Source organism: Lemur catta, chromosome 12 (genome assembly GCF_020740605.2).
Source record: "Lemur catta isolate mLemCat1 chromosome 12, mLemCat1.pri, whole genome shotgun sequence".
Classification (NCBI taxonomy): domain Eukaryota; kingdom Metazoa; phylum Chordata; class Mammalia; order Primates; family Lemuridae; genus Lemur; species Lemur catta.
The window spans coordinates 47,991,182-48,014,047 of NC_059139.1; the positions used below are offsets into that span (position 1 = coordinate 47,991,182).

General features: G+C 42.6%; 1 protein-coding gene across 1 annotated transcript in view; it reads left to right on the plus strand.

Annotated features, from left to right (window-relative positions):
- The window catches only part of ANKDD1B (ankyrin repeat and death domain containing 1B), a 55,577-nt gene that overhangs the window by 31,578 nt on the left and 1,133 nt on the right, over positions 1-22,866 (plus strand). The window contains exons 8-15 of the mRNA XM_045566424.1: positions 371-469; positions 6,877-6,975; positions 9,301-9,399; positions 12,490-12,588; positions 13,472-13,522; positions 16,627-16,722; positions 20,234-20,435; positions 22,686-22,817. Of these exons, the coding sequence (XP_045422380.1) occupies positions 371-469; positions 6,877-6,975; positions 9,301-9,399; positions 12,490-12,588; positions 13,472-13,522; positions 16,627-16,722; positions 20,234-20,435; positions 22,686-22,817 (877 nt within the window). The remainder of the gene's footprint in view (positions 1-370; positions 470-6,876; positions 6,976-9,300; positions 9,400-12,489; positions 12,589-13,471; positions 13,523-16,626; positions 16,723-20,233; positions 20,436-22,685; positions 22,818-22,866) is intronic.

Genomic DNA, 22,866 nt, shown 5'->3' on the forward strand with positions numbered 1-22,866 from the left:
GTCTGAAAGGAGGCACTGTGGCAGAGTAGTTAAGAGTGCAGGCTTTGGAGCCAAACAGCTGGACTTGCATCCTAGCTTTGCTGCTTTTCTTATACGTAAAATGAGGATAATATTAACCCTGACCTTACAGGTTTAGGTGAGTTAACTGTACCAAAGCACATAGTCTTGGCAGTATCTGCAGACACATAGTTGTTCAATAAATGCTATTCTTTTTTTTATATATTTTTTCATGCAACACTGTTTTGAAGACAAAATGCTATCTGTTATTAAGGGTAAAGCACAAAAGGTATAGAGAAAACACACTGTTTGTCAAGTAATTTCATTCCACGACAAGGGACAATTAATTTTAACTCACTTTTGCTTTTGTTAGAATGGAGAAACACCGTTCTTTCTGACTGTTCAAGGAGGCCATGAAGAATGCAGCAAAGTGTTACTGGCAGCAGGAAGTGATATCAACATTCCAAATAAAGTATGTGCTCCAGGCATTCTCACTCATGCAGTGGGAGGTTAAGTGTTCTTTGGGGACTCTGGTTCTGCATCAATCTACTCACTGGGATTTTGTTGAATTAATATTTATAATATGCTTTGGTTTTGGTAAGAATTAATGATTTACTTCTGATATTCCCTAATTAACATCTCCTCTAAAGCAATACCATTCTTTCTATTCACTTAAGGAAGGAATAATTGAAGATGGGACAAAAGGAGCAAGTACTTGTCACTTCTTAAACACGGATACTCTTATTCTACTTTGTTTTCTGCATAGCAACTAGTACATGCCTGGCTTATACAGAGTAGATGCTGGGGAAAAAAAAAGTTTATCATGTGAGAGCTCAAGTGGTCAGCCTGGAGCATGAAGAAGGCAGGATGGTGCTTTCCTCTAAAGACAGAACATTTTTGTATGTAGTCGCTTTTGTATGTATGTACTGAGAAGCTTTGAAACTTTTGAGACTGTATTATTATCTTCGTTTTTTTAGATCAGAGAACTAGAATTTGGAAAAGTTAAGGAACTGTTCAGGATCATACAACTAGTCAATGGCAGTACAAAGATTCAAACTTATGTTTGACTCCACCACAATGGCCTTGTTTTCAGATAGTTTACTTCCTTTTTCTATTTTTCTATTTCATTATAATGAAAATAACTTATGACAAAAAAATTTGAAAAGTTCCAAAGGGTAAATGATGAAAAAGTGTCTTATTCCAACCTCACCTCTAAATGTCATTCTCCAGAACTAACATCATTAATAGTTTATTTAGTTCTCCAGGAATTTTCCATGCATTCACATGGAAAATGTGATTAGACATACATACACATATATACACCAACACCACATAAATGGTAGCACATCATATAGTATATGCTGCTCTGCATCTTGGTTTATTTATTTCTTTTGATTGCCGATATATCTTAGAGATCTATATCAGCACATCGTATGAACAATTCCTTTTCAAAAGTTACAAAGTGAAATGCTAGAATTAAGAATAAAGTCCCAAACTGGTAATGTTTTATACCCTGTATTCTGCTGGTGGGAGTATATATTTGTATAACCCCTTTGAAAAGAGTTTGTCACTTTCTTTTCACCCGTGGGAAGTTATGTTAAGGGAATACTCTAAAAGGAGAGAAAAGCTAGCTACATGCATTAAAATAGATGATAAAGTTAGCTCCAATAGCCAAGAATTAGATACAGCATATATGTGGAATGAATGGTAGGAGAAAGCAGAATAAAAGTTTGGTGCATCTATTTCTTGGAAATTATATAACCATTAAAAATTTTAATGATAGATACTAAAATTATATTGCAATATAGATGATTTTCATCATAGAACATGAATTGAAAACAATATAGAATAATAAAATATAAATAAATGTTAATATAATAATAATAATATTCGATTTTATAGAGAGACACAAGGATAGTAAGGGAAAGTGGAAATGAAGATGGTGAGTTGATTCCCACTGAAGTTGCAAGGTTATTGATGTAATAAGCAAACAAAGTTAAGAATTCATGGGCGCCATGAAATATTCAGAATGTGGAGAGCTGTGCTACTGTTCAGTCATTGCACAGGTTCTGCCCTGTCCCCAGTCTGTAGCCCCCTTCAGTCCCTGGGAAGGCCTCCCAGGTTAGCAAGACTCTCTCAGGCACACTCCATGGTTCTGTCCCCTCCCTCACTTCTGTATTTGATTACTTTGCCCTCACAGGGATTTTGTTTTGTAGTGATTTTCACAACAGAACGTTCTCCCACCGGACTAAGGCTGCAGGCTGTCTATTTTCCATATCCTCACAGCCAATGCCTCAGCTACCTTGTGAACAGGCTCTAGGCAGCCTGGAAATTGTCCTGAGTCCATTTTTCAGCTTTTATTTCTTCTAGAGTATTTCCCAAGTTCATTATCACACTGCTCAGATCAACCACCTCAGCCCCCACTGCTGTCTACACTATCTCTGTCAGCCCCGTGAAGCCCTGGTGAGGCAAGCAGTGTGAAGCAAGGAAACAGCAGTGTGGACACACGTTCCCATGGGGTGGGTCAGACCCAGTTTTGCTTTCACAGCTGTGGGTGATTGCTGTGTTTGAGCTTGGAAATGCTTCACCTGCTGACACTGTCAGCTTGGTCACCAGATTGCTTTTGTGCTCCCCGCCCCCCCGCATCAGCAAGGGGAGCCAGTGAAGGGTTGAGTCACTTCTGAGGAGGAAACTAGAGTGAGATTATGAATTTAGTGGACAGCAGGCTTCCTCCTTTTGTGCTGGCTGGAGGGGCTGCCCAGAGTTTGGGCGGCAGGCTCTTTTCAGGGCCTTATGAACTGTCCTGGGTCTGATGATGACTTTTGTGGGTCCTAAGAACTCGTATTTCTGCAGGCCCAACCTCATGTCTTATCAAACATATTTAAGTGCTCACACATTCCACTTGAAATAAATTTTTGCTTGCTGTTAATTACTCTAAAAGGCTGTTTTTGCTTTTACAATTATTTGGCTACGACAAACTCACCTAATTTATGATGGACTCTGATTTCTTAGAACTCTGTGTACCTAATTGGGAATTTAAGGGAGGTGAAAAAATGTAACCTACAAATTGTTTACAAATATAATGAATATTTTATGAATGTTACATTTAACAATCAATGAAGTATGAATGTCAATTAAATATTTATTTACTTCATTTTCATGGTTTTCTTTTGGTATCTTCGAGCCAGTAATTTTTTTTTTTTTAGATTTCAAAGGTTTCTTTGGCTTTTAAGAAGTCTGTAGTCCCTACACACTGCGTGTAGTGCCTCAGGGGTAAATGCTGCATAGCTCCATAGCTCCCATAGCTCCTCCTGCTATAAGATTCCTGCTTTGAGTTCGTCACAAATTTCCTTCTGCTTTAGGTGGCCTCAGATCTTCCCAGTGGGGGCACGTTTTACCATTCTCATCTCAGTTTAAATGTCACCTTATCCAAGAAGGCTGTTTTTGTTTGTTTGTTTGTTTTTGTTTTTAGAGACAGGGTCTCACTCTGTTGCCCAGGCAATCATAGCTCAGTGCAACCTCAAACTCCTGGGCTCAAGCAATCTTCCCACCTCAGCCTCCTGAGGAGGTGAGACTACAAGCACAGGCCATCACACCTGGCTTTTTTTTTTTTTTAGTTTTCTGTAGAGACAGGGGTCTCACTATGTTGCCCAGTCTGGTCTTGAGCTGCTGGCTTCAGCTTCAAGCAATCGTCCTGCCTCAGCCTCCAAAAGTGCTGGGATTATAGGCATGAGCCACTATGTCCAGCCCAAGAAGGCTTTCTTGATCACCCACGATAGCCATCCAATCATGCTACTTTATTTTTTGTTGTAGCACGTACAACTAACTGATGTTATTCTTCTAATAACATCTAGAACCTAATAAACAGATTTATTTTAAATCTAGTGATTTACTGATCTACCAGTCTACCAATCTATGGATCAATTGATCGTCCAACCCCCACTGGAATGTAATATCAGAGATCTTGTCAGTTTTGTTTACCAACATGTCCCTCCACAGCCTAACATAGTGCCTGGCACAACATAGGTACTCAATAATGTTTTGTGGAATTAATAAAATAATAGTTACAATTACTGTACACATTTACTGTTTGTTATACTCCTAGCATTACTATGGTTTGAGAAAAAGAGGTAGGATAAGGCAGTGGGCAGAATAATGCTCCCTACCCAGAGAGATGTTCCCATCCTAATTCCTGGAACCTGTGAATATGTTATGTTATTTGGCAAAGGAGAATTCAAGTTGCAGATAGAATGAAGGTTGCTAATCAGCTGGTCCTTACAGTGAGATTCTCCTGGGTTATTAGGTGGGCCCTATGTCATCACAAGGGACCTTTATCGTGGAAGAGGGAGGTGGAAGAGGAGGTCAGCCATGCAGTGTGAAGAGGACTTAGCTAACTGTTGCTGGCTTTAAAGACGGAGGAAGGGAGATGTGAGCCGAAGGACATAGAAGGTGTCTAAAAACGGGAAGAGGCAAGGAAGTGGATTCCCCCAAGGGCCTCCAGGAAGGAACACAAGCCCAAGAACACTTTTATTTTTTTTAGCCTAGTCAGATCCATTTCAGACTTCCGACCTCCAGAAATGTAAGATAATCTATTTGTATTAAGCCACTAAGTTTGTGGCAATTTGTTATGGCAGCAATAGAAAACCAATATAGACGCTTATGCCATTTTTACAGATGAGGACAAAGAGGCCCATACTTGGTAGGGCACGTATCCGAGGTCATATAGGCACTTAGCATCAGCTCAAGCTAGATTTCAGCTGGTCAGAGATATGCATACCATTCCTGTTAGCTTCTGTTCCAGTTATCTGTTGCTTCATAACAAACCTGCCCAAAGTTCAGTGGGTACCATTGTTTAAAACAATGTATTATTATCTTTCATGGCTCTGTGGGTTGACTGGGCTCAGCTAATAGGTTCTTACTTTGGATCTGTTACATGATTACAGTCAGATGTCAGCCAGGATTTTGGTCATTCGAAGGCTTAACTGAGCTAAATATCTAAGATGGCTCACTCACATGCCTGGCACTTGATGCCAGCTGTCAGCTGGGGCTGGCTGGGCTCAGCACCAATGCGTGGTGTCTCAGGGTTCCTCAGCCTTCCTACAGCCTGGCAGCTGGGTTCCAAGACAAAGTATTGTAAGAGCAAGCATCATAAGAGGCAGAGAGCAGCAGCTCTCAGGCCAGTTAAAAGCCACTCCTAGAGCTGGCACACTGCCACTTCTGCTGTATTCTATTGGCTGAAACAGTTACAAGGTCCACCCAGATTCAAAGGAGTGGAGAGAAAAGCCCTACCTCTTGATGGGGGAGTGGCAAGGTCATATTGCAGAAGGGTGTGTGGGGCAGGAGACGCTGATGCAGCCATTTGGGGAAGACAATCTCCCACAGCGTTCTTTGAAAGACCTGAAAGTACTTTGTAGCAATCTTACAATTACTCAAGCAACCACTGATTCATTGACCCTGTGTTATTGCAAGGCACTGTGCTGGGCCTTTTGAAGGATGGCAGGCTATGCCGTCAAGCCATCTAGTTTGGTGCCATCTAGCTTGGGCACCAAGTGCAGACACTTGTGCTCAGGGAATGAGAGTTGCTGTAGGAGCTGAGCAAGAGGGTGATGGGGAAACACTACACATGGGCAGAAATCATTTTTCACTTTGAGACCCTACCTAGCAGAGGGGCCCTGGTAGTAGACAGAGGGGGCAGGAAACTGCTGAGGCATTTCCTGGGGCCAATGTCAAGTCCCCTATTTTGGCCCAAAGAGGGGGTTTGCTGGAGTATATGGAGAGAAGACTTGGTTCCAGTCCACTTCATACTTCCAGAAAGGAAACAGGGATTTAAGGCGTATTGCCTGAGGCATAGTGTCTTAGCTGCCATAAAAACAATACTGTAACACTGAGTGGCTTAAACAACAAACATTTATTTCTCACAGTTCTGGAGGTTGGAAGTCTGAGATCAGGGTGCTAACAGGTCAGGTTCTGGTGAGGGCTCTCTCTCTTCCTGCTTAGGTAGTAGCTCTGGCCTGTTTTTATAAGGGCATGAATCCCACTCATGAGGACTCCACCCTCATGACCTAATTATCTCCCGAAGGCTTCACTTCCTGATATCACATTGGGATTAGAGTTTTAACATACGAATTTTTTTGCGGGGATGGGGTGGGAGGACACAAATATTCAGTCCATTGCACATATGGTTCCTAGGACTATGACGCTTTTATGGGGGATACTTAGAAGTAATGGTCCCCCAAAATAATTGGAAACATGTTGGGTTTTCTTTTTTAAATACAGTCATGTATCATTTAATGACAAGGATACGTTCTGAAAAATGTGTTAGGCAATTTAGTCGTTATACTTACACAAACCTACATGGCACAGCCTACTATACACCTAGGCTATATGATAGCCTATTGCTCCTAGGCTACAAACCTATACAGCATGTTACTGCACTGAATAGTGTAAGGGAATAGTAACACAATGGTAAGTACTTGTGCTGTAGGACTTTTTCAGCTCCATTATAATCTTATGGGACCACTTCAGCAGTCCCCAACTTTTTTGGCACCAGGGACTGATGTCATGGAAGACAATTTTTCCATGGACTGGGGGAGATGGCAAGTGATGGGGAGTGGCTATAAATACAGATGAAGTTTCGCTCACTTGCCCACTGCTCACCTCTTGCTGTGCTGCCCAATTTCTAATAGGCCACAGACCGGTACCAGTCTGCAGCATGGGGGCTGGGGGCTGAAGATGTGGTCTATTGTTGACCAAAATCCGTTGTTATGTGGCATATGACTATAGTTGTACTATTTCATTATATTAATTGGTTACCATGTGATAAACACCAGAGAGCAGGTTGGATTCTAATGGGACTCGCTCTCCATGTGTCTCTTACAGCTCAATATCAGTGGTTTGCAGAAAGCAACCCGGAATGGCCACGCATCCCTTGTCAACTTTCTTCTCAGTGAGAACGTGGATCTGCACCAGAGGGTGGAAGTGAGTCTATTCTAACATTAAGCGCTTTTGTCCTAGCACCACGAGGTTGGCTATACCAGGGAGATACCTGCTGAAGATCCATGTAGGGGATGGGATGTTTCACAAGGGAGGAATTCTTTCTGGGAAGGCTGACTGACTTCTTTTGGAGGTTAATTCTTAAGAAATAAAATCCAAGAGATGAATTTTAGAAAGTCATTGAAGTTCTTGAATAAAATGTAATCCTTGTGTTTTAAATGTTTGTATTTGCTACAATAAATCTTTCTTGTATGTCTAGAGATTCCATTACTCTTGTGTTAATTTTATCAGTCTGGGAAAATGATGAAGCTGCTGTAAATATGAAGAAGAGTGATCATTTTCCCCCTTCACTGAACAATCCTGTTTTTCTTTTGAAAGTCAATCCTTTATACTAATGTAGGTTTTCGAAAGTTTGCATTGGCTTTGGTAGGATTAAGAAAGGCCCTCTGTGCTGGAATTAGATGAGAAACATTCCTCTGTTTTTCACTCTATTTTCATTTCTCCTGTGAGAATATTATTTCCTCTGATCTTGCTGAGCCATTACTATTTATTATATTAACTCAAGAGAAGGGATGTGATTTGAACCATGTCTGATCGTTTTTGGAGCATGGCGTCAGGGGAATTGGCTCTGAACTTACCTGGTTCAGTCCAAGGACACTTCCTTCTTCTCAGGAGGAACTGGGCCCCAGCAAGGTGGGTGGCCCAGAAAAGACACTGGCTGCCCACTTCTTTGAGATGAGGGATGTTTTTTCTTTTTTCATGCTCAGTGCTTCAAAAGAGGTTATTCCTGAGCAGAAGAGACCTTTGCACAAAGCCTTCCCCTCACACCACCACCCCCACAGCCCTCAGGTTCACCTCAGATAGTCCCTGGTGTCCTACCTGTCCCCCCCTTCTGCTCCCTCTGCTCCCTCTGCCAACTCACTACATCTCTCTTCCATCCATCTAGCCCTGTTTCCTGAGAAGGAACCTGGGTTCCAGTCCTGTCCCTGCCGCTTCCTTGCTCCACGGCCTTGTGGAACTTACTGATCCTCTGCATGCCTCACGTATGAAGTGGGGAATATAAGATCAAACTCCTAGGGTTGTTGTGAATGATGTGGTTCCTGAAAAGCTGTTAGCCCAGTGTTTAAGACAGAGTATAAACTGTTGGGGAGGTGAGTGTGGAGTAAGCACCATGATGAGGTGTTGAATATGCTTAACTGATGTGTATCATTGGTATCATCTGTTTCACTTGAGTGACGCTGCACTCGGTCTAATTGCCTGTTGCACACACACCTGTGTTCCTCTCCACTCATTCTGCTCTCAGCTCAGCTCCCATCTTGCCCACAGTCTCACTGGATCTTCAGCCCTGCTCCCTCACACCTGTAATGGCTCCCCATCACTCCCCCTCTTCTCTGCACTGGCAGCCTCTCACCCCTCTCTCCTGCCTTGAGGGCTCCTGCTCGACCTTCCCCACCTCAGCTGCCTTCTCTACTCCTGGAAGCCCACAGCCCTAGGGGGACCCACCCACAGTGGGTTGTGGCAGAGAAGACAGGCAGTTTAGCCAAGAAAGAGGACAGAGCAGGCTGCAAAGGCTTGGTGAACACATGGTGGCTGGACTCTGTGCAGGTGGGAGGGCTAGCACGAGATGGTGTCCTCAGTAATGGGGACATCAGTCCCATAAGACACTCTTCAGATTGAGGGCTCCAGAGCAGATCAATTCAGGAAATGCTGAATGTACAACTGTTTTCCCCCTGTGGCTACTCCCAGTGTCCTTTAGCTCTTTGGAGGCTCTGAGAAGTCCTGCAGTTCAGCCTATTTAATATTTGCTTATCCTTCATATTTGAGCTCAAATGTCAGTTCTTCAGGAAAGTCTTTTCTGACCTCCCAAAGATCAGCTCTCCCCCCACCCCCATGCACCCACAGCACTTTCTAGTTTTCCTCCAAAGCACTTACCACAATTTGTAATTGCATACTGTATCTGTGTGACTTTGGAAAAACTATTATTTGCTTACCTCACTAGATTGGAAGGTTCCCGAGAATGAGCTTTGTTCACCACTAAATCCCTGGCATTCTGAAAAGGGCTTGGCCCACAGCAGGTGCTCAGAATAGCACCAGAATGAATGAAGAGGGAGAGCTGGTTGCTGGTGAGTAGGTTGGCTTCTCAGCTTGGGGTGACAATGATTGCTGAACACTTAACAATGGGCCGCCACTGGCATGGGCACTTCCAGTACTTGAGAGATCATTGGTAAATATCTGCTGAAATAAGTTGCTTTTTGATTTGAATGATGAGCCGGAATCTTTTGGATTTGAAATTTTTATTTCTCTCTGCAGCCTAAGGAGTCCCCGCTTCATGTAGCTGTTACCAACAACCATATCACAGTTGTAAACAGCTTATTAAGGGCACAGCATGATATTGACATCTTAAATCAGGTAAGCCAGGCAAATCAGAAGCTGGAGAGTCTACGTTTCAACTCAGTGTGTTTTTATGGGGAGTTTTGATCAAGTTCAAGCTGCCCTAAAAATTCGGGGTGGGGGGAACACGGTCATTCTTTTTATCCTTTCCTTCTGTAACTCCCACCCACCCCCATGCCCACACACACATTTGTTTTATCTCAGAAGGCAGCTGGAGTTCAGCCAGTGCACAGTTAAATCCTTCACATCTAACAGGCCCAGCACTTTGATAAACAGGAGTTCAGAGGTAAACTGCCAGAGGCTCCTTAATCAAAAGCCACTCCCCCAATGTGAAATGTTGTAATTGGCAGGGAGCCCTTCCCCACAAGAAGGAAGCTTTGTTTCTGTATTAGAGACAGTAAGTGTGTCTTCCCTTAGCCTAAAGGCAAAAGAGACCTCTTGGGGAAAAAAAAATCACTGCTGCAAGTTCAATCAACTGGAGCAGAATCAAATGCCTCATAAAAGCAATCCATCACTGGCTGGAGTGGGAATGCAGAGGCAGAATAACAGAGAGGACAGGTATGGGCACTGCGTGAGCCCAGCCTGTTCTCTGGGGCTGAGCCGCCCTCTTCCAGGGGGCCTCTGAAGGAAGAGGAGCCCTTTCAGGGTCCTGCTTGAGGCCAGATGAGACCTTCCGGCTGCCTCTTCCCAAAAAAGCCTCAGTGGTGCCCCTCCAGGTTAGGGAGACTCCACGGTGCAGTGGGCATGCCTGTCCTAACCCACCGTGTGACCCTCGGTTTCCTCATCCGTAAAACCAAAGCATTGACTCAGATCTCTGCAGTTTCCCCCAACTCCAAACTATGAGTTAATTTTTCCTCTGAGCTGAATAAAGACTCATTTATATGCACTGCTGTTCCTTCCTCCCCCTGGGAACCTATCCTCCCCACCACCCGCTTTTACTATCTCAAAAGTTTTTTTGAAAAGGAAAACCTCTTGTTATTAAATATACTTATGTATTCAACTATGTTAATGCCTCAGATCTTTCCTAATGGGCTAAATCTTTGCTAAACACACAAATCCTTGTGCTCACATGTGAGTTTGGTTTCAACAGAGTTGGCTAGATGTGCTCTAGGGCGGGCACATTCGTTAGGCTTGCCATCCATTTACAGAACTAGACTTTATCGTTTCTTTTATTTTTTTTACTAAGCCAGGAATACACATATAAAATTTAAAAATTATGTTTTAAACATAAAATATTTATATAAAATAAGAAAATATAAATAAACTAAAAACCTTAAATGTGTCTGTAGTCCTCACCAAAGAAACATAACTCTTATTAATGCTTTAGTGCATTTCCTGCCTTTTAGACTTGTAGCAGGGTTGCCAAATGGGTTTTGTTGGCATTTGATACATTACAGTTGTGTCTCTGTTCCACATTGGTATCGACTTTTTTTTTTAAGCCAGTCAAATTTAGCAGTGCTGTAGAGTTTTGATAGGTTAGTGTAAGTGTGATGTCTTGGGTGATGTGCCCCCAAGGCACATTGCCATCTAAATAAGGGTCCTTAATAGATGATTTTTTGGCAATAATCATGCTGACGCCCTAAGCAGGTTGGCCCTGTGCTCTGGTAGGAAGAGTCCTGGGCTACACACCATTGCCCACCTATGGGACCCTGGGAAAGTTGCTTTCCCTTTTTGGTTAGGGGTTGGGCTAGATCATATCTAAGGTTCCTTTCTGCCCTAAAATTTTAGAAATGTCTTCACATCAGCATTCGTTTTAGTGGGAGATTAACATTTTCTTGTGATTTCACATATTTCTTTTGAAACATTCTCATTCTCTTGATAGGAAAATGATTACTCCAGGAAGAAATGAGAAATATTGGACTCCTTTATACATTACAATGTAGAAAATATAGAAAACAGGAAAGCGGGCCAAGTGCAGTGGCTCACACCTATAATCCGAGCACTCTGGGAGGCCGAGGTGGGAGGATCACTTGAGCTCAGGAGTTCAAGACCAGCCTGAGCAAGAGTGAGACCCTGTCTCTACTAAAGATAGAAAAATTACCCAGGGATCCTGGCGAGTGCCTGTAGTCCCAGCTACTCGGGAGGCTGAGGGAGGAGGATCACTTGAGCCCAGGAATTTGAGGTCGCAGTGAGCTACGATGATGCCACTGCACTCTGCCTAGGGCGACAGAGTGAGATTCTATCTCAAGAATAAAAAAAAGAAAGATAGAAAAGAAAACAGGAAAGCATCAAGAAGGCAATAAAAATAAACTCTAACTCTTCCATCTAGACATTACCATTAACATTATTGATGTACTGTATTTCCTTCTTTATATGTCTTTTTAAATTAAATCAAGCTCAGCTAGATATAATGTTGTTGTTTCCTAAAGTTTTAATGGTTATATCATGAGCATTTTTTCATTTTAAAAATAATCTTTCAAATAATTTTATTATAGTAAAATACATATAACAAAATCTACCATTTTAACTATTTTAAGTATACAGTTTAGTGTTATTAATTATATTCACACTGTTATATTCACATTACCACCATCTATCTCCAGACCTTTTTTCATCTTCCCAAACTGAAACTCCATACCCATTAACAGTAACTGCCCATTCTCCCCTCCCCCAGCCCATGGTGACTACCATCATTCTACTTTCTTTCTTTCTTTCTTTCTTTTTTTTTTTTGAGACAGTCTTGCTCCGTCACCTGGGCTAGGGTGCAGTGGTGTCATCTTAGCTCACTGCAACCTCAAACTCCTGGTCTCAAGTGATCCTCCTGCCTCAGCCTCCCAAAGTGCTGGGATTATGGGCATGAATTTGACTACTCTAGATATCTTGTATTGATATCATTTTTTAAAAATTATTTTTAATGGTTTCCTACTATTCTAATATATAAATATACCAAAATGTATCGAATAAATCTTTCTGTTAAGCATGAAACTTCCTTTCAGTTATAAATAATACTGAAATGTATGTCCCCATATCTGTTTAAATATATACGATCTTATCCCTTTTCCTTAAGCCTGTATGGGGCACCTCTACTTTCCCTTTGTCTTTTTCCTGTTCAAGCTTTTTTCCCTCCTTGTTGTGCTTCAGTTACATTTTTTAAATTTCTCATGGCAGAGACAGCAAACCCCTCTGCATATAGCTGCTGATCTTGGAAATGTGGAGCTGGTGGAAGCCCTGCTGAAGGCAGGCTGTGACTTGAAGGTTGTTGATAAGGTAATCGCATGGACTTCACTTTGTTCAGCTGAGGTGGTTGCTAAGCCCTCCCTGGTGGTCCTTAGCCCTGAGTGGCAGCATTAGCATACTCTGTGCGAAATGGCACAGGCTGGAGAAACCTTGCATCTTCAGTCAGTAAAGCATTCCAGTTTTGATTGAGCTATGTCAGTAAGAATTTTTACTCTAACAAAATGTGTTTTTAAAATTCAAATGATTTATTAAAATTTTGAAAAGATTATAGATTCATATGGTCCAAAAATAAAAACATAACTAGTAAGGGTTTTATAGTAAAAATTTCCCAGCCACTCCTGTTCTTACTTGCCTAACATTGGCCATATGTATCCATTATTATAAATTTCTTCTATTCCTTCCAGAGTTTCTTATGCATATATAAGCAAACATAAACACATTATATTCTTATTCCATTCCTCTGCTCTTTTTAGACAGTGCTGGCATACAGTATACTGTTCTGCATTTAGTTTTTTTCCCCTTAACATTATAAAGTGTAGCTCTTTCTATATTAGTAAATGGAGAGGCTCTTCATTCTTTTTTTTGCAGCTGCATGGTAGAGGATGGTATGGACATACCATAATTTGTTCAACGAGTCCTAAACTGTTGGGCATTTAAGTTGTTCCTGAGCTTTTGCTATTATAAACAGAGCTGCAATGAGTAAACTTACATGTGTCTAAACTTGTTTTTTTTTAATTAAAGAAATTGTAATTGTGGTAAAATATACATAAAATTTACCATCTTAACCATTTTTAAGTATATGGTTCACTAGTGTTAAGTATATGCACATTGTTATGCAATCAATCTCCAAAACTTTTTCATAAAGTGAAACTTTATACTCATTAAATAACTCCCCATTTCTCCCTTCCCCTAGTCCCTGGCAACTACCATTCTGCTTTCTTCTGTGTCTGCGAATTTGACTACTGTAAGTACCTCATATAAGTGGAACCATACAGTATTTGCTTTTTTGTGAGTGGCTTATTTTACTTAGCATAATGTCTTCAAGATTCATCCATACCGTAGCATGTGTCAGAATTTTATTCCTTTTTAAGGCTGAATAACATTGCATTGTATGTATGTACTGCATTTTGTTTATTTTATTCATCCATCCATCGACATTTGGGTTGCTTCCACTTTTTGGTTATTGTAAACTTGTTTTTATTTTATTTTTATATTTACTTATTTATTTTTTTGAGACAGAGTCTCACTCTGTTGCCCTGGCAAGTACCATGACATTAGCCTAGCTCACAGCAACCTCAAACTCCTGGGCTCAAGCAATCCTTCTGCCTCTACCTTCCAAGTAGCTGGGACTACAAGTGCGCACCACCATGCCCAGCTAATTTTTTCTAATTTTAGTAGAGACAGCATCTCACTCTTGCTCAGGCTGGTCTCCAACTCCTGAGCTCAAGTGATCCTCTTGCCTCGGCCTCTCATAGTGCTAGGATTACAGGTGTGAGCCACCACCCCTGGCCTGAGAACTTGTTTTCAAAGAAAGACAATTTTGTGTCTTCCAAGTGGTACAGTAACGCAGGCTGAGCCATTGGAGGGTTGTTAGAGAGCCATGCTAGGTTACAGCCTTCCTGAAAGGTGTAGGAGGAGGCTCTCGGGGGACAGCCCTGTCTGGTGCTCACACATGCCATCTTCAATCCTCGCATCTCCTCTGTGAGGTGGACAGAATTACTCATTTTGAAGAGAAGATTGGAGAGATTTTGATGACATTGGGTCACACACATAGTAAGATGCAGAGCCAGCCTTGAACTCAAGTAGTGATTTCTCTGTCATCCAGCGCTCTCCTACAACTGTTAGCAAAGAGGACTGCCTCCAAAACATGTAGTTTCCCCTTCCTTGTCTTTACCCACACAGCTCCCTAGCCAGCACCTCCCGAATCACAATGCAAGCCCAAGCCCACCCTACTCTAGTTCAGAATCACACATTCTACATGTGTAGGATCTGAAGTCGTGATAGGTTATTTTATTTTTCTCTGTGTGTCAGTTTCTAAAATTAACTCTTTTTTTTTTCTGATCCTAAGAGTAATACAAACCCACTGTGGACAATTTGGAAAACACAGAAAAGCATAAGGAAGGAAAACACAACCACCCACAATTCCATCACGGGTGGAATTCCACCACTTTCACCAGTTGTGCCTGGTTAACTTGGTTAACATTTAGCATTAGTATTTTCCCTATGCTTTCTTTTTGTAATTTATTCTACTTTTTCATTAATACTTAACACCTCCAAGGCAATTTTGTGGGTAGAGAATCTATGGCGTTGGGTAGGCTTTTATGTTGGGGACCCTGGTACTTGGGGACTGCATGTTCCAGTAAACATAGTCAGTGCTACCGCTTGACTTTGTTTTCAAAACAAAAGCTCACAGTTTACTAGGCCTCACAGTTTTATTTTCCCAGATTTCCCTCTTCCTCCTCCTCCTCTTTTCGTGGTCTGGCACATAGTTGGCACCCAATACGTAGTTAATTAAAACTATCTTTTCTTCCTGCTTCTACAAGTTTTACCAAATGTAAGTGTTTCTAGGACCTCATTAGGGTCTGGATAGGAAGAAAGGAGCTAAGGTTTCATGTAAATTTGGCTTGCTCAGAAGCCTGTCCTCTCAGCCTGAGGCATCACAGAGCTCGCAGAGGACCTTCGGTCCCGCCACCCCAGGCTCTCCACCCCTCCACAGGCAGAAGTGTTTGGACTTCCACCCAAGCACAGGGAGATCTAGCAGTCTCCCTAGGAAGAGTTTCTCATGAGCTTGAAAACTCTGGCTCTCAGAATACTGCCTTCCCAAAATAGGCTAATTATGGTGATTCAAATGGCTTTACACGCCAGAATTTAGACAGCATACAATTAGAGGCTTGCTAAATGCCTGCAAAATGCAGTTCTTCCTAATTTCATTACTGTCTCTTTTGATTAGAGGCTGATTACTTTCAGCCCTAATTTTCTAGCTCACCTGGGTCTTAGCGCCTAGACTAACAACAAAATCATTTGTGTTGGTGGGAATTGCGCTTGTTGTAAATACCTAGCAATGTAAGAGAATTCTTGGGATACGTTTCTGGATCCATAAGGGTAGAAACACAGGTTCCTAAGATTGGAACTTCTTCTGGGGTTATTTCTGACCATTAATTTTAATTATCTTCAGGGTCTCTGAACAAATTCTACATGGGTCATTTGAAAAGCAAATGAGAACCACCGTCTTTTGCTCAGGGAAAAATGTTTAGATGTAGAAATTGTGCAGTGCATGAATCCTAGGGGACTCTGCTTGCAAAGCTGTGTGCCTGGCTTTGTGCTCTATCCATCTTGAGAAAAGTACACCTTCTTGTAATCTATATAAGATATATAAGATATGGGCTCCAGGCAGCTCATTCCCAAAATTATGTCCAGAACAGCCTTTGTTGCTCATCCCATTTGGTTAGGATTTGAGCCCCTCACTCTTAGTTAGAGGCAATATGGTATAATATTAATAGAAAAAAAATTCTCATAGATGTCCAGTGATCTGAATTCTGTGCCATGAATTACTAGTGTTGTCATTATTGATATTATTTTTAATAAGATCCAGCCCTCTTCTGTCTTATTACTCTACCTTCCTCAAAACGTGTCTTCCACTTCCTGGTCTGAAGTGGCTGTACAAGCTCCTGCCATCATATCAGCATTCCACTTAGGAGGAGGAGAGATGAATGGAGAATGCCATCCACCCCTCTCTTTAAAGATAGTTCCTGGAAGTTGCATGTAACCCTTCCATTTACATGCCATTGGCCAGAACTTAGGTCACATACCTAACTGCAAGGGAGGCTAGGAAACGTTCAGATGGCACATGTTCTAAGGCCTTACATGCATTATCATTTACCCTCACCGCTATGCCATGGGGCAGTTATTAAGACCCAAAGAAGCTAGGACTGGCCCAAGTTTACCCAAAAAAAGAGGTGGGAGAGGCGGGGAGGGGTAGGATCAGGATTTGAAGCCAGTCCCCCTTGTTCTAAAGCTAGAGCTCCTACCTACTAGGTCATACCACCTGATACTTTCTTTAACTTTTAGCAAGGGAAGACTGCCCTGGCAGTGGCCTCCAGGAGCAACCATAGCCTTGTGGTGGACATGCTCATTAAAGCAGACGGATACTATGCCTGGAGAGAGGTAAGGAAGCATGATCCCAGCACAGCAAGGGGCTCTTCTGGAAACCTCCATCTTCTTATGGGGCAATGTGGGGCCTGTGTAATTCTTTTTTCCTGCTGTGATGGGCTGAGCCCTGGTAAGTACAATTATAACTGTCCCTTCTGTCCTACCCTGCCCCCATTAATGAATGAGCAGCTGCCTCTTCCTTTGCCGGCATCAGACGTCAGAGCTGAGTGAAAGTGTGTAGAGTTCCGCCGGGCTGAGCAGCCTCATCTGTAGGCTCTGACAGGCCTGGCGTGCAGGCCCCTGATGGGTGACGCCCTGGCTGTGCCCTCTGTCTGCAGTCTGGCTATGGGCTATTCCCAGAAGCTCTAACGAGTGGCAAAAATATTTCCTTTTTACGTCTCTGTGGTTTTCAACACTGGCTCTTTGACACTGAAGCATTCTGTGACAGTCATGAAAACCTTATTCATCTGAGAACACAAAAAATCTTGTCTCTAAGTCATTATTTTTGCTGTTCTTTCATTTTCATTTCCTCTACTATCTGTCACTCATGCAGCTTCTCAATAGACTGCCCTCCCCTCCAAGAGTCAAGTCTGTGCCCTCAGGCAAGAATGTCCAGACACCACCCTCAACTTACAGTGATGTGTTGTTTCCGTAGCAGGCTGCATGGCTACCTGTGGTCCCATGTGTGAGCCCCAGAATTTGGGTCCTCATCATTAAGGTGTCTACCCCTAGGAGCTGCAAACCTGGACTGCTGTCCACTTGGCCAATCCCGGGAAAGTTCCCTTAAATCTTTAAAGCAAAAAGCATTTATTTGTCTCCTTCTCTCTCACAATCCTGTTTAATTGGCTCAGTAGTCTTGATAGATATGGATACTTTTAAAGGTCACACCATCCTCCTTGCAACTTTTCTTGCCTATAAAACAAACAAAAACCTATTTTGCCTGTAAAACAAAACACATTTTTTAAAAGAAGATTCAAATTCTGTTTCATTTCCTCTCTTCCTCTTATATCTATTGTTCCTCCTTCTCCTCCCTTTTCCTTTCTCTTTTCCTATCCTCATGCTCATATTCTTAAATCATCACTGTAGTTTACTAAAGACAACTTTACCAAGTTCCACTTTTTCTATTTATGTTTAAATTCTTATTTTCACATTTTCTTTGGAAATAGATATATTCATTGGTTCTGTTTTTAATGCCTGGTAGCGTTTTTTAGATTGCTTTTTTTTTTCTTTTTTCTTTATTCTTACTAGGGAGAGATGATGCTGAATTTTTTAGATTCTTTGGCTAGATGAGAATAAATTACTTTTCTGCCAAATGAATAAGCCCTCTTTCCTAACAAATCTTTAAGATGTGAGAGTTAGATAAACATTGAAAGCCATATATGAGGCATAAATATAGCTGAGGGAGAACCCCAGAACTGGTAAGTGTTGTTCACCCTGGTGACGACTGAGATCCTGAGGTCTGGGGTGGGAGGCAGACTTGTTTTTTAATATATATCCTTAATTTTTTTTTCAACCAAATGCATGTATTATTATTTCAAATCCTCTTAGTTCATCAAACAAGGTTATATCCTGGCTTGATATAATATGGTTCATAATGGAAAGATGAAAGGGATGATTTAAATTTCCTCTTATGTCCATTTATCTATTAACCTAAACAGAGTCATGTGTAGGTAAATTCAGTGGTTCAGAGGCAAATGGGAGCTTCCTAAAAATTTGGCTTATGTTATTTTAATTTCCACCAATTCTGGCTCCTGTTATTCCTGCAAATAGCACAGTGCTTTGGCAGATAAGCTATTTAATGTTTTCACTGACTGTTGAGAAAGACCTGGGCCTTCCAAATCTGCTCCCCTTTCCTATGGAAACTTGAAGTACCACCCAGCCAATCCGAAATGCACAAAGCATGCACATTTCTTAAAAACATACAAATGCTATAGCACAAAGATGAATGCAGGAGCATTTTGTATTCTTCCTTTTACCTTCTGGTTTCTGGGGTTCTGAATTTGTTGGGATCATCATTATTTCAGGAGATGGAATGGGGAGAAAAGGACAAAGCAAAGTGCCCATGGTTCCCAAGTTTGTTGGCTCTTCCCACCCTCAGCCTTCCCTCTTGTGGGATTCCTGGGAGCGCGCATAGTAGAAGTAAAGCTGAGGCCAGGTGGGAGCAGACCTTGCCTTTTACAGCTTCTAGAACAATTTTGAGGAGTTCACGCCTTCCATTCCTATTCCAACGTCTGTACACAAAGCCCCAGATACTAGATAAAGGCCATGCCCTTCTCCTTGACCAAGCTTCCCAGGAAAAGCCTGAAGAGCTTCCCTTGTGGAGCTTCCCGAAGGAGGCTGCTGATGCTGTGAAGGGGACAGGCTGACCCATGCTGGGGGCTGAGGAGCAAACCCCACCATGCTCTTCACACAGGTGTTGAAAACCAGGGTACTATATCCTTTTGATCCATTTCCTGCCCTAGCATTGGCTTCCATCTTGTTGTTCAGAATGTCTTTCATTACAATTCACTTTTATTTAAGTGAAAGACAAAAACAGAAGTCACTATAAACAAAAAAGGAGAGGAGAGTACATAGGAATCCTAAACCTCTTGGTGGGCCATGTGTCCTGCATGTCCTTAACTGATTTGCAACCTTCTGCAGGAGAACTCTCTGGAGCCCTGAAGGCATAAGCATGACATGCATTTCTAGGAAGACAGGACACCTGCTTTCACTTCGAGATTTTCTTCAGGTTTTTTGGTTTGATTCTGCAGAAGGGACAAAAAGAAACTTCGAAAAACCAGAAAACAAGACATCAGTCTAGGTGTAGTGCTGTGGGGCTGAGCCTGGCTGCAGTGACTCAAAACAAATTGGTATCTGCTTCTGTCCTCTCCACTTCCTTGGTTACCTCTTTCTCAACCCCATCCTGAGTTAGGCTCCTGGTTTGCTCTCTTCATACTCACCAGAGAGCAGGAGGACTTGAGGGACAAGCTATGGGGTCTTATTAAGAATACACCCAATCTTCAGAGTGTTTGTTCAGGGCAACTTGAATTTACACTCCTGGGTTGCAGTCCTCAAGCTCGGCCCAAATAAACTCTCTACTTGTATTAAAAAAAAAAAAAAGAAGAATATTATACCCAGTCTGAAACCCACCAAAGCTTTGATATGAGAAAATCAAATACCCAAAAGAAGAAAGGGAGATATAGGTTCAAAGGACGGCCATTAAAGATGTGTTTGTTGTTGGGACCTTTCCTTCCCTAAGATAGCACCTCTGTTTTCTTGTGGGATGGGCAAATATTGGTCAACAGCATGGGACAGCACATTGCAAACTCCCTCACATTTCCTGAGTCAGACAGACAGTACTCCAGCTTTTTATTTCAGACATTTGCCTCCATCTTGGATGACAAAAAATGACCCAGTGACAGATGACATTGAATGCATTGTCTCAGTTATCACCTTACCAATTATATCTAAAAATTATACACACTCTGAAGTAAGGCAATAAGTGGAACATGTCTGAAACCATCTGAGATGATTGTTTTCAACTTAGGAGCATCGTGAGAGCGTCAGGGACCCATCAACAGGTTTTACTCTGACGTTCAAGCAAGATCACAGTCTGGAGACCAGGCATATGCGCACGCTCCTCTGGAACCTGGCTTACCGTCAGCTGAAGGCCAACCAGTGGCAGAGGCTGGCCCGTTCATGGAACTTTACAGACAACCAGATCAGAGCCATCGAGGAGCAGTGGTCAGGTGAGTACAGCTAGATGACTGACGTGGGCCGGAGGCATTCAGCATGAGGAACAACAGTCCTTCCTGGTGTGAGATCTTCCAAGTAAGTGCCTGCTGCTCATATAAGCAGCAGACTCCAAGGGCCCCAGGAATGGGAACAGCTACCTTAAGGCACATAGGTGCTTGGGAACTTTGTAGAAAGCTAACACTCATGGGAATGTGCAGTAAATTGAAGTTTGCAAAGAGTGATTACTCTTTTGAGCCATATTGAAAAGGTGGTGTTTAGCCTAGAAAGAAATTAAGGTTCCCAACTGAAATGGGCACTAAGGAACAAGGATTTAACAGTTTGATGTGTCACTGGGAAGCCAATCTGGTTTCTGGTATTCCTTGAGATTGTCCTGGGTGTATGGGTTTGTTCCATAATCAAAAGTCTTACTGTTTAGGGTTTTCATCCAGGAAGAGGAATCCCTTAAACCAGGTAGGTGGGGGAAGGGGTTCTTGTAGGACAATGGCCTTGGGGCAGGCTTGGCTGTCCCATGAGAGACGTGGGGGGTATGGACTCAGAGGCTGTCTTGGCTGGATGATTCCAAACGATGGGATCATTTCAGCCAGACTTGAGCTGCCAGAATTAGTGAGGTTAGCACAGCTGGATTCCTTTGCTTTGCTTTTTTATGGTTTGACCCAAACCTAGGGACTATAGGAAGTTTGCTTGGCATTAATCAACTAATTAGCTTTATACACAAAGAAACAAATGCTTTTCTTGGCAAAGTTTTCTCTTCAGAGCACTCTCCTCACATGGATATCATGAGATGGGATGGTGCCCCATGCTCAGGGATTGATCTGCATTAATGGTTGCTGGGAATTTTAGAGGGCAGAACCACGGCCCCAGGGGCACAGGCAAGTAAATTATGGAAATTTTCATTGCTAATCCTAAGGATACATTTCATGGGAAAAAATGGAAGATAATGTATTGAAAACATTGAATATTGACTAGTTTCTGAAACAATTTCTTTTTTGTTAATATTTCTTCTTTGTTGCTAATTAGGCATGTTAGTGTTCTGTAAGGTCTTTTAGCCTTCTGGAAATCTCTTTTGACCTTCTTTGTTTTAAAAACAAAGAAATGTCTCCAAAACACAGTGTACCTTCCGAGTACTTGCCAGCAGGATACGAGGGCTTTTAAAGTGTTTCAGTGGAGCCTTTATGAAGTGCCTGGAACATGTTTATGTCTGTCAGATGAGGGAGACATCAGCTCTCTCAGCCATGCATGTTTGATGGCGTTTACAATCTAGTTGGCACGATAACAATAACATTCACAGTTCAAGTATAATCCAGGGGAAGGCTACCACCAGCACCGGGGAGCCTGTGGGCTTTTGAGCGAAGGAGTGACACGTTGATGATGGTATTTAAGAAAAGATAGTTTGTCAAGAGCGAGAGGGACAGCACATTTGCCCAGGAGTGCATTCTTTATGCATGCAGTTCCCTCTCCCTAAAATGCCTGCCCTCTCCAACAGTCTGTCCAGTGAACTTTCTCTCCAGAGCTCCGGCCCTCCTTTTCACAGCATCTGTCTGCCCACAGAGCAAGGGGCCTGTCCTGTGTGTAACTGTGGACTCCTGTTGGGAGTGGCAGTGGCTTCCCAGCTCCCTATCCCAGCACCTCCCCCATCACCTCTCTGGGTTAGGTGTCCAGCGAGTATTTATCGAATGAATAATCCTGACCCAGGGGATGCAGACTCCTATCAGAGCAGTTTTCTTGAAACTGGAGTGGCGGTGTGGTACGTGCTTGCTGCCCCGAGTGTGATTCCCGGACCAGCAGCAGCAGCAGCACCCAGAAGCCTGTTGGACGTGCAGATTCTCACCCCAGGCCTAGTGAATCAGAATCTGCGTTTTAATAAGACACCCAGGTAAAATATGCACTGTGAATCTGAGAAGTTCTGGTCTAAGGTAGTGCTGCCCGAATGCTGAAGAAAAGCTCCACATCTCATTAAGGTTGTCCATTACTGCCAGGCAGGTACCACAGCTGTCCCGTCGCTTGTATACATACTTCTTTGGATCTGTGCCAACTATAGTAGGTGCCTGGCAAGGGCTGGAGTGGATCCAAATGCTGATGATCATATAGTAACACCAGTGAGGGTGGCTGGGAGGGCTTGCGTTGGCAGAAGAGGAATGGACGTGCGGCCACAGCCATACAGAAAGTCTAGCTAGAATTGGGATCATACTAGAAAGAGACATCAGCTCGTGGTGTTTTACCTTGGACCTCTTGTCTTGGCACAGGAGATGAAAGCTTCTGTGAACATGGCCACAGGGCTCTGCTCATCTGGCTGCACGGGGCCCTGATGATTCAGGCTGATCCGGCCAAGCACCTGTATGAGGAGCTGGTACGGGCAGGTTTCCCAGAACTAGCTGGTGAGTGACAGTTTTTACAAACAGAAACCCCTTCTCCTTTAAAGTGGTA